The 15389-nt window shown below is 40.0% G+C and overlaps 2 protein-coding genes and 1 long non-coding RNA gene across 8 annotated transcripts in view; 1 reads left to right on the top strand and 2 right to left on the bottom strand.

Annotated features, from left to right (window-relative positions):
* Positions 1–15389, bottom strand: part of LOC117231650 (tensin-1) — a 181594-nt gene that overhangs the window by 137308 nt on the left and 28897 nt on the right. The gene's annotated exons all lie outside the window — the stretch shown is intronic.
* Positions 224–1630, bottom strand: LOC117231656. Its single transcript, XR_004493009.1, has 3 exons — positions 1189–1630; positions 470–795; positions 224–405 (listed from the first exon to the last, which is right to left on the bottom strand). It is a non-coding gene; the product is annotated as an uncharacterized LOC117231656 (long non-coding RNA).
* Positions 7901–14570, top strand: LOC117231651 (putative sodium-dependent multivitamin transporter). Its single transcript, XM_033490295.1, has 7 exons — positions 7901–8543; positions 8958–9089; positions 9779–10000; positions 10467–10810; positions 10870–10989; positions 11411–12085; positions 13362–14570. The coding sequence occupies exons 1-7, from the start codon at positions 8538–8540 to the stop codon at positions 13612–13614; spliced, it is 1752 nt and encodes a 583-aa protein (XP_033346186.1). The 5' UTR covers positions 7901–8537; the 3' UTR covers positions 13615–14570.

Below are 15389 nucleotides of genomic sequence, written 5' to 3' on the forward strand. Positions count from 1 at the left end.
GTTTTTAATTATGCGCGGTTAAGCAGCAACTTTGCAGTCGACCTCATACTACCTGAAGCTTTTTGTAAAATGAAAGTTTACAAGTCACAAATTAGAAGTTACTAATAACAGGTTTCATTCAATGAGAAAGAATGAAATTTTACAAGAAGATTTTGCAAATTACAAATTGCAACGTTATAAAAGAGAAGTTTATAAACTGCAATTATACACTTGTTAATTTACTGATATTATTCATTCATGAATTACTGCAATTCGTACATTAATTATACGCAACAAGGGTCAGAACTTGCATTGTTAAATTTTATATTGGTTTCCCGTCTTCAATCCTTTCAAGATAGATTTTTTCTTCGAGAATAAAGACAAAAAGTAGTCCATTCATAATGGTGCTCTGTATTTCACCAGGTCCTAATAATGTCAGAAAAATTATAAGACGGCAGTTAAAAATTATCTTAATCGTTAATTTTAATACCTTTCCCTCTTTTTATGAAACGCCTATCTCCGTTTTCTGCACGTAAATTTTGAAGAGATTTCATCCGAATGGATCAGTTAATGATGGACGACCCCATATTATTGATTGACCAGCAAATATTCCACGTCACAGCATATGTACAGCTTGTAAATCGTTTTGTCATTCAATAATGATTGACAGAACAACATGGCCTCTGCACAATTTTAGAGCTGCTGTCAACATCATCTGCTCGTAATTCGACTTGTTAAGTGGATCCATTAAGAATACATGGGTGCCATCAACGACGTAGTGGACCCTTTTGAAGGAACGAGTTCTAGGTTATTCCACTGCGAATAAAAGAGAACTACTACTATTATTAAAATTCTTAAATAAACGTGATGATAATAAAAGCATTGATACTACTTTTCTATTCGGTTTTTGTAACATTTTCACAGGCCGCCAGTCTCACTCTTTTGACTGCCATTAGTGTGATTGAACCAGAGAAGAAAGAGCACTGTATTGTTACTAAGCGCGGCATCATACGTACACGTAAAAACTTATGATAATGATGAACTGGCTTTTGCCTTTTCACATCATGCCATTATATTCACGTGTCACAAAACAATTTGACAAAGAGATTCCAAATGGTATCAAGCGACACGACACTCAAATAAATCCTACTATCCAGGCTCCGATCTACGAACTTTATAACTACAGAATTTCAAAGGACATTAGCGTACCATTCTCTCCGCTTTTCTGTCAGCAAATTTTCTCAGAGATTCAAAAGAAGAGAACACAAACGAACCAGCCCACGCTCCGACGTCGAAGAACCGAGCTCGTAACGAGAGTCACGCAACGTTTTCTCGCGGAACCGTCCCCCAACGACTCTTCAGGGACACGTTTCCGGCATTATTAGCGCCACGTGATTCTAAGACCGTTTCTCGGCCGAAACATTACGTGTTGGTCAGAGATAATTAGCTCTCGAACGGGAGATCAGAGAGCCAAGTCCCTTAAGAGCGGATCATCGCGTGTCGTCGACAAGTAAAAGCAGTTTCGTGTTGCGCGAGGCTGCAACCGCGTATTATCGATCCTCTCGAACGCAGTCTCCGAGTCTCGTGGCATGCGGAAAAAATGACACGAGACGATGACATGATAGAACTTACGGAAACCAAATACACAGAGAATCTACGATTCGACGAGTCAAGTTCGTCATTTTTACCATTTCGAGAAGCATTCCTCGGCGAAGGTCGTAAATCTCACGTGGCGCATTAAGAAGGGTACGCGCGTCGTGTTTCGTCGATTCTACACGGCTGATTTACGAAACAAATTCTGCGCTCGGTTAGCCACGCTGGCTGCCGACCGATTATGAAACATGGCTAGACCGAGAAGACGAAGCACCTCTGAATCGAACGGTTGAAAGGGCATTAATCCTTCGGCAAATTCTTCGCCGACGATTACATACTTTGAGAACACGCCTCGCGCCGTGCACGCGTTACACATCAATCCAAGACTCGTTGCATCACTGATTCCTTGTTCCTTCACTCACTGTTAATATGAACGAAGGCGGAAAACACGACGAGAGCTGTTGTGGCTTTTGTGTTGAGGACGATTCGCGTATTCTGTATGCATTGCTCTGGTTATCGGCTACATCTATCGTCGGGAATATTAATCATCTGCCCTCTAGAGATTTTTACAATGTATGAGCAACTTCAGCACGCTTCAGCATGAAACTATCTGAAACTACAAATTTCTTCCTCAGAAGAAAGACGTTACGAATGTCTGCGAATTTATCTTTGCGGTAGCTTCCTTTTCTTTCCTATCTTTTTATCCAGAAAAGCAAAACCAAATAAAAATGTTCACATTATCATCATCGTCGTAGCAGCATCAATGGCATACGAGAGGTTAAAAATTGTAATAGTCGTCGATATTTCAAGGATACGAATTGCATGAACGAGCTTTTATGTAGCTACCCCACATTTTACGTTTTTCACGTGTCGATATCACAGATGTCATGAAGTTTACGAAATTATATATTTTTGCAAACGTATCTATACAACAGCCTTTTCTTTCCTCTCCCATATTCCAAAAAAAGGATAATCAAATAAAAATGTCCACATTGTCATTGTCATTGCCATTGTCATCGTCACTGTAGCGATGCAACTGCAATAAATATCACCTAAATATCATCATTTCAAAGATGCAAGGAATTGAATGAAAATTGTATTAACATCAAACAAGCTACTCTAAAGCAAGCCCACATTTTCCAATTCGCATATAGAGCAAACACCAGATGGCAATACAATAGAGGCTGTAAATATTAGACGTATCATTAAATCCGATGACCCAACCCGTGTTTCCATTACCCGCGTGTGGCGGTCCATTTAACTGCGGTCGCATATGAAAACTGATATCCTATCGAATCACCAAAACAGTGGAGACCGTTACGATAATTTCTACTGGGATTAACCGGATGACAATTCTAGTTGTTGCTTCGTTGAGTGCGCGAAACCAAGTCTAACGATACCAATCGCTAACTAACGTTAACAATCGAAGGCTCATGAGACGCACAATTATCGTCAGTGGGCCTATCCACGCGATAACGCCTGTTCGAATCCATTCGCGGCGATGCATCATCGATGCAAATGATCGAATTACGTAATATCGTTTCCTCGTGCAAAGAGTACCAGCTAGTTAAGTCATTGTAAATTTTATCAGTGGATCTCGACGTTGCATGAAGAACCGTGCTATACGTTTCCCGTTTATTTTTGCCTAATCCCGAAAAATTACCGATTGTCACACTTCGTTACCTCCTGTTGCTCCATGTTGGAATGTCAATGCTCAGCATTAGTGCATCGAATCCTTTGTCACGGTTCCAGGGCCGTGAAACACCGTCACGAAAGGAATTATTGGTTCCATGTACGTATAGAGAACAGGATGTGGGAGGGAGTGTAAAAAATTATGGAAATTGGGGAATTAGTTTCAGTCATCGCGTACCTCGCAATGAAAAGAATTTTTTTTAATAGATCAATGTCGGTGTGCCGCTACCGAGGTTATCCTCTGGGTTAATATGCATATAGATTGATACGAATGAGATTAATATTCTCTCTGGAATACCGTAGAGCTCGTGCCACGCTGTTATTTTTAGTATTCGCAAACAAGATCTTTAGAGAGATCATCCGGTACAAGTGCCTTCTCCTTGATCTAGAGATTCTGATCTAATAAACTTATAGATCGATAATGAACCATTGCAATGTACTTGACCCATAATCAGAAATAAACGAGTCAGAAAATATATTTTATTAATCTCTTTCCATATGTTACACTTGGATATAACTATAACTTGCACAATTAAATTGGAATAAATCGTCGACTCATTAAGCAAGGATATCATTTGCAAAGGTATATTCACAACTCGAGAACGCAGGCTAATAGAAATTCGCTACGCATGGTCGCTATCTTCGTCTTTGGAATACTTAATTAACGATAATTGCTGAGAGTCAGAATGCCGATGAAATCGTCATATGCAGATAATTTTAATAAGCGTTTCGCGTCAATCGACGATATAAGCAATTTGGACACGTCGAATTAATTAAGGCCATGACAATCCGCTAGCAATGGTGTGTGCAACTGAATCAGACAGGATGCTCGACAAAAAAACAAAACCGATTCACCGTAACCGTGAAATAAAACGGATTATACTCGTTAATTGATTACGGGAACTCGACGAGGTAGCACGCGTGCGCGCTCATTATCAGATCGTCACTCATCGTTGCCGTATTCGATAAAATGAAAAACCTGCGACTTTCCTCTTATTTCATTCGAACACTGTATTTTGATTGCAGGTGCTATATAACTAGACAATATTAATTTTTTATACTTAATTAATTTTAATTTGGAAAATTGTATATATACATTTTTGGCTGCAAGTGTTACCTGGGCAAAATTATTCTTTATCGAAATCTAATACGATTTAGAGGATTGAATATGAAGCGAAAAGTTATTAGAAACTTATTGAAAACTTTGGAATTACTATTTCGCCTAGAACCTGTAAAGAATCGAGTACGTGAACGTGAATCGTGAACGTGAAATCGTTCGCAAAATTTCCACTTATGCGGTAACTACTGGAAACGGTTGTATGCGGCCTTGGGATTATCGCACCGGCAAAAATATATGCGTCATTGTAAAGTGTCACTTGTAAGTGGAGCAGCTGTTACGCTGGCTACTTTCCGGCGTTTCAACGTTAAAAAGCGTGTAACCGTGTCGTATAAAACACTTGTGTTTTTGAACGGAACGTATAGATACGTTTTAGAATCTTTTTTATATGAATATTTGGATGAAGAAAAAGTTCTGAAAAAGTACCTGTAATTTCTAAGAGATAAATTTAAAGAGTCATTAGGAAACATTTATTTCTAATACGAAACTTTTTAATGTAAATCAACAAGTTTTGTTGTATGGATCACGTCGGAGTCACATCTTTTATGATCGTAGAACAAATAAATGTTGCATATTATCGATGATACATTTAACTTTTGAAATTTATGTTCTACAATAAATTCAGGTTCACGAAGATCGCGAGAAACGTGCGTGCGAATGTAAATGAATTTAAGCAAGTTTCCTTAAGATAGCTTGCTTTTGAGTAACCAACTATAATAACGAGGAGCTTCTGCTTAGAACGTTGAGCGGCGTGTGCTTTAGGCAAAAACACGTCTGATCTTCAATCTAGGAGTGTGTCTTATCTCCTTGCGCGTCTAACTAACTAAAAGGGGAAACCACTAGTGAGAGCACGACATCGTGATTATCTAAACAACGAAATCTAGAGAGAGAGAGGTTCGGGTCTATCTGAGCAAGGGAGTTACGACTTGTGAGCTAAATCTAGGAATTCACACTTTCAAGATTTATTTTTGATCTGATGGAAACAAAGTTCTTCCTGCAACGAATAGAGAAAAGAAATCAAACAACCTAACCGTAAAATAGACATACAGAATAGGATCGCAAGTTTACAAACTTTTCACTAAGATTCAAGAAGAGAGATTTCTTCTCTCTAAATTCAATATTTGAAAATGGTTACCACCAGTTGCTCGATTAGCTTGACCAACATGGCTATCTTCCATCACGTAGAATACACAAGATGCGAGGGAGAAACCAGAAATATTTCGCTTCTACAGACCCGAATTTTTCGAATTCTCCATGCCTGATTAAATCGTCTATAAATTTAGATATATTTCCTACATTTTTGCAGTTTATGTTCAACGATTACTATGATCTTCTCATGTTTTGCATTTTTACTATCCAAATTTATTTTCTTTATCGATTAACTAACCCTCTATAAACTTAGACTCCTCTTCTTTACATTTTTAGCCATTCATCTATGGCTAAAAATTCCTATGATCTCAAGAAAACTACTATAATTCGTCAAGCAAATTTCTATGATCTTCATACAATTACTACCCGTTATTAACTGAATTTTTATGTTCACAAAAATTCCTATAATCTATCAACATATTTTTGCAACTACTACTTTCCACACGTTACATTACACTGTACCATCAATCTTTCAGGGGAATAAAATTTAGCTCGATTAAAAAGCAAATAGGGGATGAAAGGCGGCAACACATGGTAAATTTCGATCGACCATGAGGGTCAACGATTGGTCGATCAAGTTCAGCAGCCAGTTAACCGACGGTTAGCCTGCTGTCCTGCGTCCGACTAACGACTTAATGACGGGAATTCGCCACTTACGGGGCTCCTCCTTTTCTCCTCTTTCGTCGTCCATCGTCTTTCTCCTCTGCATCTTCGTCGGCGAATAGCGTCAGCGAATAGCATCGGCGTAAAACGAGCCAGCCAACGGTCAAGTAACAATGTCGAAAATTGGACGAGTCTCAACAGGGATCTCTATTAACCTCCGGAGTACCATGCATCGTGCAATTACGTTGGAAGGAATAAATTCAACTCGACAAATTGTGTGGCGTGTTGGTCAATCTCTTTGCATTAAACAGGTCCGGGATTTCTTCTTATGTCGGGAAGAAACGCGATATCATCGCATAAAATATGCTCATAAATCGATTACCATCGTAATCTCGGTGTAAGCTATTGATAAAGATCGATGATTCATTTCCGTAAATCATATGTAAAATCTTCTTCATAAGGAAGTATTACGATGCTTGCAGAAAATTAAGTAAACGTTAAATATTATTAGGAAGCCATTAAACGTTTAAGAATTATTATCACGTTTAAGACCTTAGATTAAGATATTATATAGATTATAGAATCGTATCAATTTTATGATAATGAAATTAAATTCTTCCTTGTTTACATCCATTACGTTCCTCGATTATTGATTTAATCGATTCTGATATTTGGATTACTTTTTTATTTTATTTTTTGTTGTTTGATTCCAGATTTTATCTCAGATTATATATATATAAACGAACGTAATTCTTAACTCATCGCGTTCCTCTTGTAAATCAATCAAATAGTTTTTTGAAATTTTTAAGGTGTTACGCCGCATGAAAGTAAAACTCCGTTCGATTAATCGTTTCATTGATAATTCGGATTAATCTTTCAAACCTTTTATAAAATCAATATGTATCTTACTACTTGTGAACGTAGATGTACACGATCATTCCCATGGACTTGCGCATAAATCCAAAACAGATCGTCGACAATAAAATATGCACAAGTAGGTTAGATTGCAGTTAACAGCAGATTATTTGATGGGCGTGAAATAAGATCTCGTTCAATTCAGACAAGACTTCATTGAATTTGCGCGAGACTATCTTAGACCGTAACAAGATTCCATTGAAACTGAATGGAGCTCTATTAAATAATATTGAATAATATTAGATTGACGTTGGATTCAAGAAAAATATCATTCATCAGGGAGATCAGCATCGATTGTATATCAAATTGAATTTTACGTATTTGATCCATCGGCCAAATAACCTTTGCGGCAGTTTCGATAAAACTCGATGAGTTCCTCCCATGGATCAAGGAATCCTCGTTGCTGGGACGATTCTATGGGTGCTTCCCTTCTCGGAATAATAGCCGATGGCCCCTCGATTGTGCCTCATAATACTAGGAAATTACATTACGACCAGAAGCTACCGTCTCGCGAATAATTGTTATGCACCAGCGACGCAACAGTGGCGTAGCATTCGCCTCGAGCGAATTCCACTGGACGTTCAATACTCGTCGGTTCTTCGTCGCTTTGTAACGAATGTTCTCTTTGAGCTCTTTATTCGTTTCCAATTAAAGGACTTCAAAGAAACGTTAAAATCATTAAATCTTTCACGATCGATAGCCCTATCGACAAGGCCCTATTCGAATATCTTTTTCGCATTCCTATTGCTCCCACTCGAGACAGGAATTGGCTCAGCAGACGAAAATTCCTCTTTATCTTGAATTCATTAACCTTTAAGAGATTAATTATCATTCGTGACTCTGAATCGGGCCAATCGGACTGGTTCTTTCGCAAGGGTGACCAACGTTATTGACTTTACATGATTAAACAGTCATTAAATCATAAGTTTCGTTTTTCAGAACTCCAGACACATGATTTATATTATGGCGAGAGAATAGTCCCATTATAATCTCCTACAATTTATAAACCACCTTCTTCATAATCTTCCTTCTCTCTCTTTCTCTCTCCATCATATTTTTCCTCGTCCATTGGCACGCTTAGCCGGCTGGCTGAATATTACCTGAATTTACCACCGTTTTTCGAACGTTCGTTAAAGTGGCGAGGCTTTGCGTGCATTTGACAGGAAATATGCTGAGCCAAGCTTTACGTAATGGACCGCTTCATCCTCGCCTCTTTTCTGCTCGTTCGAACGAACACACTCGACCACAAAACACGCAGGTGACGACTTCTCCAAGGGATCCTCTCTCTGAGAATTCGCGCGCGCCTTTTCTTCGTGCTATCAGCTCACGGTTGGGACCATCGGCCGCCAGTGTGTTACGTTCACAGCCTGTTCCCTCGTCGCCGCAGAAACGATTCAGGAAGAAGCACGATACTCGGGCAAACAAGCTCGCGATATCGAATTTCTCGTCCATCGCGAGTTGATGGTATCACACGAGTGGATCCTATAGAATGGACGTGAGTGTTCTTTCCATAGAAATCTTCCAATAGATATCCTTTCTCTCCTGTAGTTCAACTCTGGTGAACGGTGGACGATTGAATCTTTATCGACATGTTTCTCGGTTAATCTTAATTGCATCAATTTAATTACTCTCTCTCTAAATTCATTGACGTTCTTTAATGTCCTTTTAATAACATCCAACTGATCCATCATTTACACACCTTTCACCTGATGTTAATCGATTCCACTTGCTAATTTCACCCTACACATCACGAATTAATCTCATCTCGCGGAGCTAAGATAAACAGAGATTCACCAGGGTTGGGATAAAATCGAAGGTAGTGTTGTTGTAGACCGAGTGAATCGGAAAACCAACAATTTACGCGAAAGGGAGTTTAATAAAAGGGAAAAACGTGGGGATACGTTTGCAGGAGCAGAGCAAGGATAATGATACATCGACGCTTCAATGGCCGGATTATCTTGTCATCGGTCTAATGCTGTCGATCTCAACCGGCATTGGGATCTACTACCGATTCACCGGAGGCAGGCAACGCACGGCCGAGGTTAAGCCCTTGGAAAATTAATTTCGCCACGGACGATCGAATCGACATCGAGTCTACAACGCCGCGCGATCCAATATCCGTGATAAACTGCGTCAGAACAGGATTGTACATACCTAGAGCTGGCACGTTCTTAGATCACGACATAGGTCCAGCGTTCCATGCCTCAGATCTTTCACCGTTATCGCGCCGATCGATCTAGCCGCGCGATAAATATTGCCATCGACACAAATTGCCAACTATCCAGAGCGCTATTTAATTTATCGGGTTAGCCGCGAGCCAACTTCCACGAACGACCGCAAAGACAGAAAGTTAATTAACGCTGAAACGTTATTACGAATCAAGTTAGAGGGCCAGGAGTAAAATGTTCACTCGCAGAATACGATCGATCAGGCGATAGTAATGATACACAGAATAGATAGCGTGGTTTTCGGTTTTACTTCTGCTACGGACAAATTGACGGTCGAAATAATTCATTGCAGATCGAAATACTTCTTTCAAATAAAATTATTATATCAAAGGATCATTCACTCTTGTGTAAAATGGACAATTACTTTTATATAATCTTATCTCTAAGTTTGTCGAAACGTATTAAAACTTAGTAAAACATAACAGTAGTGTCAGCAGCAACGCTCAAACGATCGAACGAATATAGCAATGCGTTAACCAATGTTTCACGATTATTACAACAGGAGTACTTCTCAGCCAATCGAACGATGGGCGTCGTTCCTTTATCGATCGCACTGATGGTGTCTTTCATGTCAGCGATCACGGTGTTAGGAATCAGCGCAGAAACTTACATTCACGGCACGCAAGTCACGCTGTTGTACCTGGGTGGTTTCTTTGGTACACCAATCGTCTTGTATCTTTATCTTCCCGTTTTCACGGAATTGAACACCATGAGTGTCTATGAGGTATATGATTTTCTAATCAATCAATCGTACTATATCGCCAATCATTCCCACAATTTGGCACTTAGAAATAACCTTCGTGATCATTTCTTTTCCAGTATTTATGAACTCGATTTGAAATCAGGACTGGATAAATCAATCGTACCTCGTTAACAACCATCGTTGATCCATAATCTCAAATTCGAAGATCATCTTCGTGATCCTTTTCTTCTAGCATTTAAAAAAATAATTTGCAGTCCAATGCTAATAGATGGTATCACATTTTATAAAAAGTTATTTTCCATCAGTTTCAAGCTTCAAAGCTTTCATCGTGATCTTCTATTGCAATATTAAAAAAAAAAAGACAGTTTAGAGGCAGAAGTTGATAAATCAATCGCGCTTCATCAATCCTCTATTTTCAATTCATAATTCGTAATTTACAATAAGTTAACACATAAGCTGCTTTCTTGTAACACTGTCTTTCTCTCAGTATCTAGAGAAACGATTTGGAGTAGGAGCACGACTACTAGCCAGCACTGCTAATTTCCTGCAGCTACTTTTGTACACTGGAATAGTATTATTCGCGCCTTCGTTGGCACTAGAAGCGACCACTGGTCTGTCAGGGAACATGAGCATCGTGCTGATCGGCCTGATTTGCACCTTCTACTCGACCGTAGGTGGCATCAAGGCTGTCCTCATCACCGACGTCTTTCAAGCAGTACTGATATTCACCGCACTTTTGTGCGTCCTGAGTATCGCCGCTAGCGACCTTGACGGAGGCTTATCCAATGTGTGGAGCATCGCTCAAGAGGATGGTCGAATAGAATTCTTCGAGTAAGAACATCAGTAAATTTATACGAGGTCAGATAGTTGAAAAATTTGTCGATTTTTAGTTTCAGGATTGATCCAACTATAAGGCATACATGGTGGGCATTACTGATTGGTGGCACTACCATGTTTCTGTCTTTATACGCGGTTAATCAGATCCAAGTTCAGCGCTTACTCACTGCCAAGTGAGTATTTATAATCATTTATATAATAATTAATTCGAGACCGGTGGCTTAGATATCGCGTCAGGCACCGCTTCTCTTTAGTCTTCGAATACTCACGATTAGCGTTATCTACATGTTATTCGACCGCTCATGTAATTTTTATTTAATTTGCTCAATTATCTCAATCATTGGATGTACGCTATCGACCAATTCTAGAATGGCAAGTAAAAAAGTAGATACGTTAAGGAATTGCAGAATAAAATGTATCGAAAGTATAAAATAATGAATGATTCGAAGATTAAATAAGAAATTACTATTCCATGTCCGGCAGAAACTATTTGGTCTTTGACGTAATCAATTTGTCAAAATACGCCGGTCTCTGATACATATTTTAATTGATTTAAATTTTGTATAAGATCTAAATTGGATTTTCTGTCACTAGGAGTCTCAAATCTTCGCAACGTGCGCTCATTCTCAGCGGCCCACTCACTTTACTCTTAGGTTCTTTGACAGCGTTCTGCGGTCTAATCCTCTACGCTGTGTACAGAAACTGCGACCCAGTTACATCCGGTAAAATCTCAAGCTTCGACAAGATAATGCCATATTTCGCAGCTGAAAGAATGTCACGAGTGCCAGGTGTCACTGGGCTCTTCATTTCCGGTGTATTCAGCGCGAGTCTCAGCACCATATCCGCTATGTTGAATTCTCTAGCTGCTGTAGCTTTGGAAGACTATGTAAAGCCCACGTGTCGTAAATTTAGTATAGAATTTCCAACAGAAAAGGCCACGTTAATTGGAAAATTTCTTGCTGTGGCGAATGGTTTCACGTGTTTAGCCGTGGCTTTTATTGCCAAATCGATGGGACCGCTGGTCGAAGCTGCCATAGGGATTTCTGGAGCGATTGGAGGACCCATTTTGGGGATTTTCACACTAGGCATGGTCGTGGAAAAGGCAAATCAGGCTGGAGCCATCGTTGGCACTAGCACAGCCTTGATCACGTGCATTTGGGCAGTATTTGGTACACCGAAACCACCAACACCCAATCTTCCGCTATCTGTGGAAGGCTGCGACAATTCCACCTTACTCCTCTATCATCAAAACACAACTTTATTCGAAGAGTAAGTTTCTTGCTCGTTAAGAAAGCGAGCTTGTTATCGAGGCTTTTAAAGTGCGTATCGCGAGCCAATTCGAGAATACCAATGCTGTAAAAGGTTTTACGAGTTCGTTCGAAGCAAAGAAAGCCGGCCTTTAATAGGCGGAAATAGCAATTTTTCCGGAGGCAAATTAGAAAACCGTGGCTATTATATCTTTGCTCTGTTATCAAGTTTGTTGGTTCCCTTTAATGCATGCATGGAATAATTACACGGATAAAACTGTTCCCCTTTTTGTGAATAAAAGCACTGCTTTCTTTCATCCCCTTCATGAGCAATACACGTACATATTCGCAATTTATGCTTCAAGCGATCATAAGAAAACATAGAAATAATCGTTTCTAGCTGCTAACCATTCTTCTCATTTATAAATTTGAAAACAGAAATAGGAATCAATTCTTTACGACATGATCAGCACGTCCATCGAAAGTCGATTAACATCTATCATTTTTTTTGTCATATTATTCAAACTATAGGATCGTTTTTAGGAACGTTCCTCGCTTTGACGAGATTCGTTTTCGATAAGAAAATATCGTACACGCGTGTCACCAACCGATTTTCTCTCGAAACGTTGTTACAGCAAAAAATGCAAGTGAAACGTCGAGGTAGGAAATACGGACATATCGTAAGCACCTCATTTTCGTGATTCTTGACTCTTCCAGGCATAATCGATAAGGAGCAGCCGCAATGAATTTATCGGAAACGGAAGATTTCGTTACCGGGGAGCAGTTTTCGTTACACCGGAATATAATTGGTACATAAATCAGCAATGAATCGTTCTAAGATACGCCTTATCGTCGGTTCAAACGTTTCGCTATGATATGATGGGCGTGGAACGATACCATGGTAGCCAGTTCTCTCGGTTAAGAAGCAGCGATTACTTCCTGATTTCTTTCGACTCGAGAGCCGCTTTCACGTGCCGCTTGCTTCCCATCGTTTCCCACGATAGTAACTAACGCTAATTACTCGTTAATAAACCGTGATTATAGTCTCTTTGAAATGCCTGCCGCGTTCCAGTATTGCGTATGATATTGCTTTCTCCTTGCCACACGCCTCTAACCTGCTTTGTCATATTTTTCGTTGTCCTTTTCGGCTCGTTTATTCAACGATCGGTATCCAATATACTCGTAAACGTTAAACTTCTATCATCGTTTAATCTCAAATGTTTAATCCAGAAAATATAATCGCAATATCAATCAAAGTTTCAAATAATTTCAATAATGAATTTCATTTTCATTTTCAGCCCCGCGGACCATTCGTCGTACTTTTATTTGTATCGTATATCGTACATGTGGTATAATCCACTTGGACTGGCAATCACGTTGATCGTGGGCTACGTAACCAGCCTGATCACGAATAAGATATTTTACAAGAACGCTCGCGAACCAGAGCCTAACTTGTTCTTCCCCTTCCTGGCAGCGCGAATTAGGAGACGAAGGGAGGACGCGCAGAAGACTACGAACAGCCAGGTCTTCGTATTGGAGAACAGAAAATGAAATAAAGAATATAAGAATAGTAGCGAGCGTATTGAGAATTAAGCTCCGATGAGATAATGGATATCTTAGAGCAAGTGGAACTGCACTGCCCATTATAAGTTCGAAATTATCTGTCAAAAGAACTTTCCAAAAATGGAGGCAAAAATTCTATATACTATTTCGTTGATGTAATGTACAATTTGTATAAATTCACCACGGTAGCAATCCTATGGACATTAAGAACATCGCGAGGAAGTGAAATTCAACGCTTCCGAGCTCGTATGACAGAAACACGAATCCCGTAGATAAGAAGATTTGCTTCAAGAACGAGCGAAACAATTTATCGATTTAAAAACTTGCATTTCACTTACGAATATCGTATTTGCTTCGTGTTACGAGCAACTTCCTAAGAAGGAAAGTAATCGAGCCAGCTTCTGCAAGTAATACTCATTAATAAAATAAGCTCAGGTTGAGATCCAGTGTCACTGTTCCTTGTACTTATTAACTGTTCTGATGATTTCATTAGCCATAACTCATCGTCAGTGCCTCGTCGTAGAGCAAATTAATAAAATCTCCAATTTGCACCATGTTTCGATTGCAGCGCGTTAAATTTGCCAGCGCCGTCGGCCGTCGTCTTTTCCTCGCTTTGTTCATTTGCAACTTAACGAGAGACGATTGGGCTGGAAAAGGATGTGAGCTATCCACGAATGAAGCTATCCAGGCATCTGGGTCACAGGGATGACCGGATTAGAGACACTATAATTCTCGTTGTATCGTTTTAGCCAAACACCGAGAAAAATGACCGCGTAACTTAACTTATCTCGTAATGGTCAACGAGCAATTCACTGTGGAGTATGGGTCGCGAACGACCCGCTAACACGTTTAATTAAACTTCATTCTGTACGGCACGTTATCACACTACCGCTCTGTAATAGCGAAAGACACGCAATAAAAGATAATTGATTCTTTCAACGAAAGCGACCGGCCGTTTCATTAAATTTCACACCGAAAACGATCATCACGCCACGGTACGTCCTTTCTCGCCCTCTCTTTGTTCTCTCGTTCTCTCTCTCTCTTGCTCTCTCTCACTTGTGAATATCGAGTGAGACAGATAACACTGGTTCCCCCTGTCGCGTTGTTTGCGGAAGCGGAATCGTCGTAATTTATCGTCTAATTGTCTCCGTGGTACGATGGTTGGGAAAGGCTTTATAATTCGTTTAATTGCAGTTCGTTCGGCTCGGTCCGGCCAACTGAATTTTCATCGCGTAAATTAGAGACGAGCTGCACACAGGAGGAAAAAATCTGTCAAGGGATAGGGACAGGGGAGACACGTGAAATATCACGCCCGAAAATGCTCGTTCAATGTCGAATTACGTCTACGTTCGAATGTGTTGAGCGTCACGCGTGTGTCAGAGAATTAAAAGCTCGAATTAAAAGAGCGACGCTTTTGTAAGTGTTGACGGAAATTCACTGGACACACACGGTATGGCGATATTTTTTGGAATAAAAATAACAGCCGCGCCCCTTTCACGAACAGTCGATTAATTTCCTGTCGACGTACCGGTGTTTCGTACGCGTCATCGATCAGTGAAATTTTCGTGGGACACGTGCGTCGATTCGCGCACGTTCGACCACATAAATTTCACTCGCACTACCAAGAAGAATCCGTGTGGGTCTGAGGTAGCTGTTCGTTGATACAGGCGCGCCCATCGTGCGAAAACGAATGACCCTTTAAAAAAGGAAAAAGGTGAGACACGCGTGAGAACGTTGCTGCTCGATGTAATACTCGACATAGC

This window comes from Bombus vosnesenskii, unplaced genomic scaffold, assembly GCF_011952255.1.
Source record: "Bombus vosnesenskii isolate JDL3184/JDL3185 unplaced genomic scaffold, Bvos_JDL3184-5_v1.1 scf7180000013273, whole genome shotgun sequence".
Taxonomy (NCBI): Eukaryota; Metazoa; Arthropoda; class Insecta; order Hymenoptera; family Apidae; genus Bombus; species Bombus vosnesenskii.

Bases quoted from the DNA above. Each gene is read 5' to 3' on its own strand.
- LOC117231651 (XM_033490295.1), top strand. The intron at 10,811-10,869 runs GTAAGAACATCA...GTCGATTTTTAG, and splicing joins GGTCGAATAGAATTCTTCGA to TTTCAGGATTGATCCAACTA. The intron at 12,086-13,361 runs GTAAGTTTCTTG...TTTCATTTTCAG, and splicing joins AACACAACTTTATTCGAAGA to CCCCGCGGACCATTCGTCGT.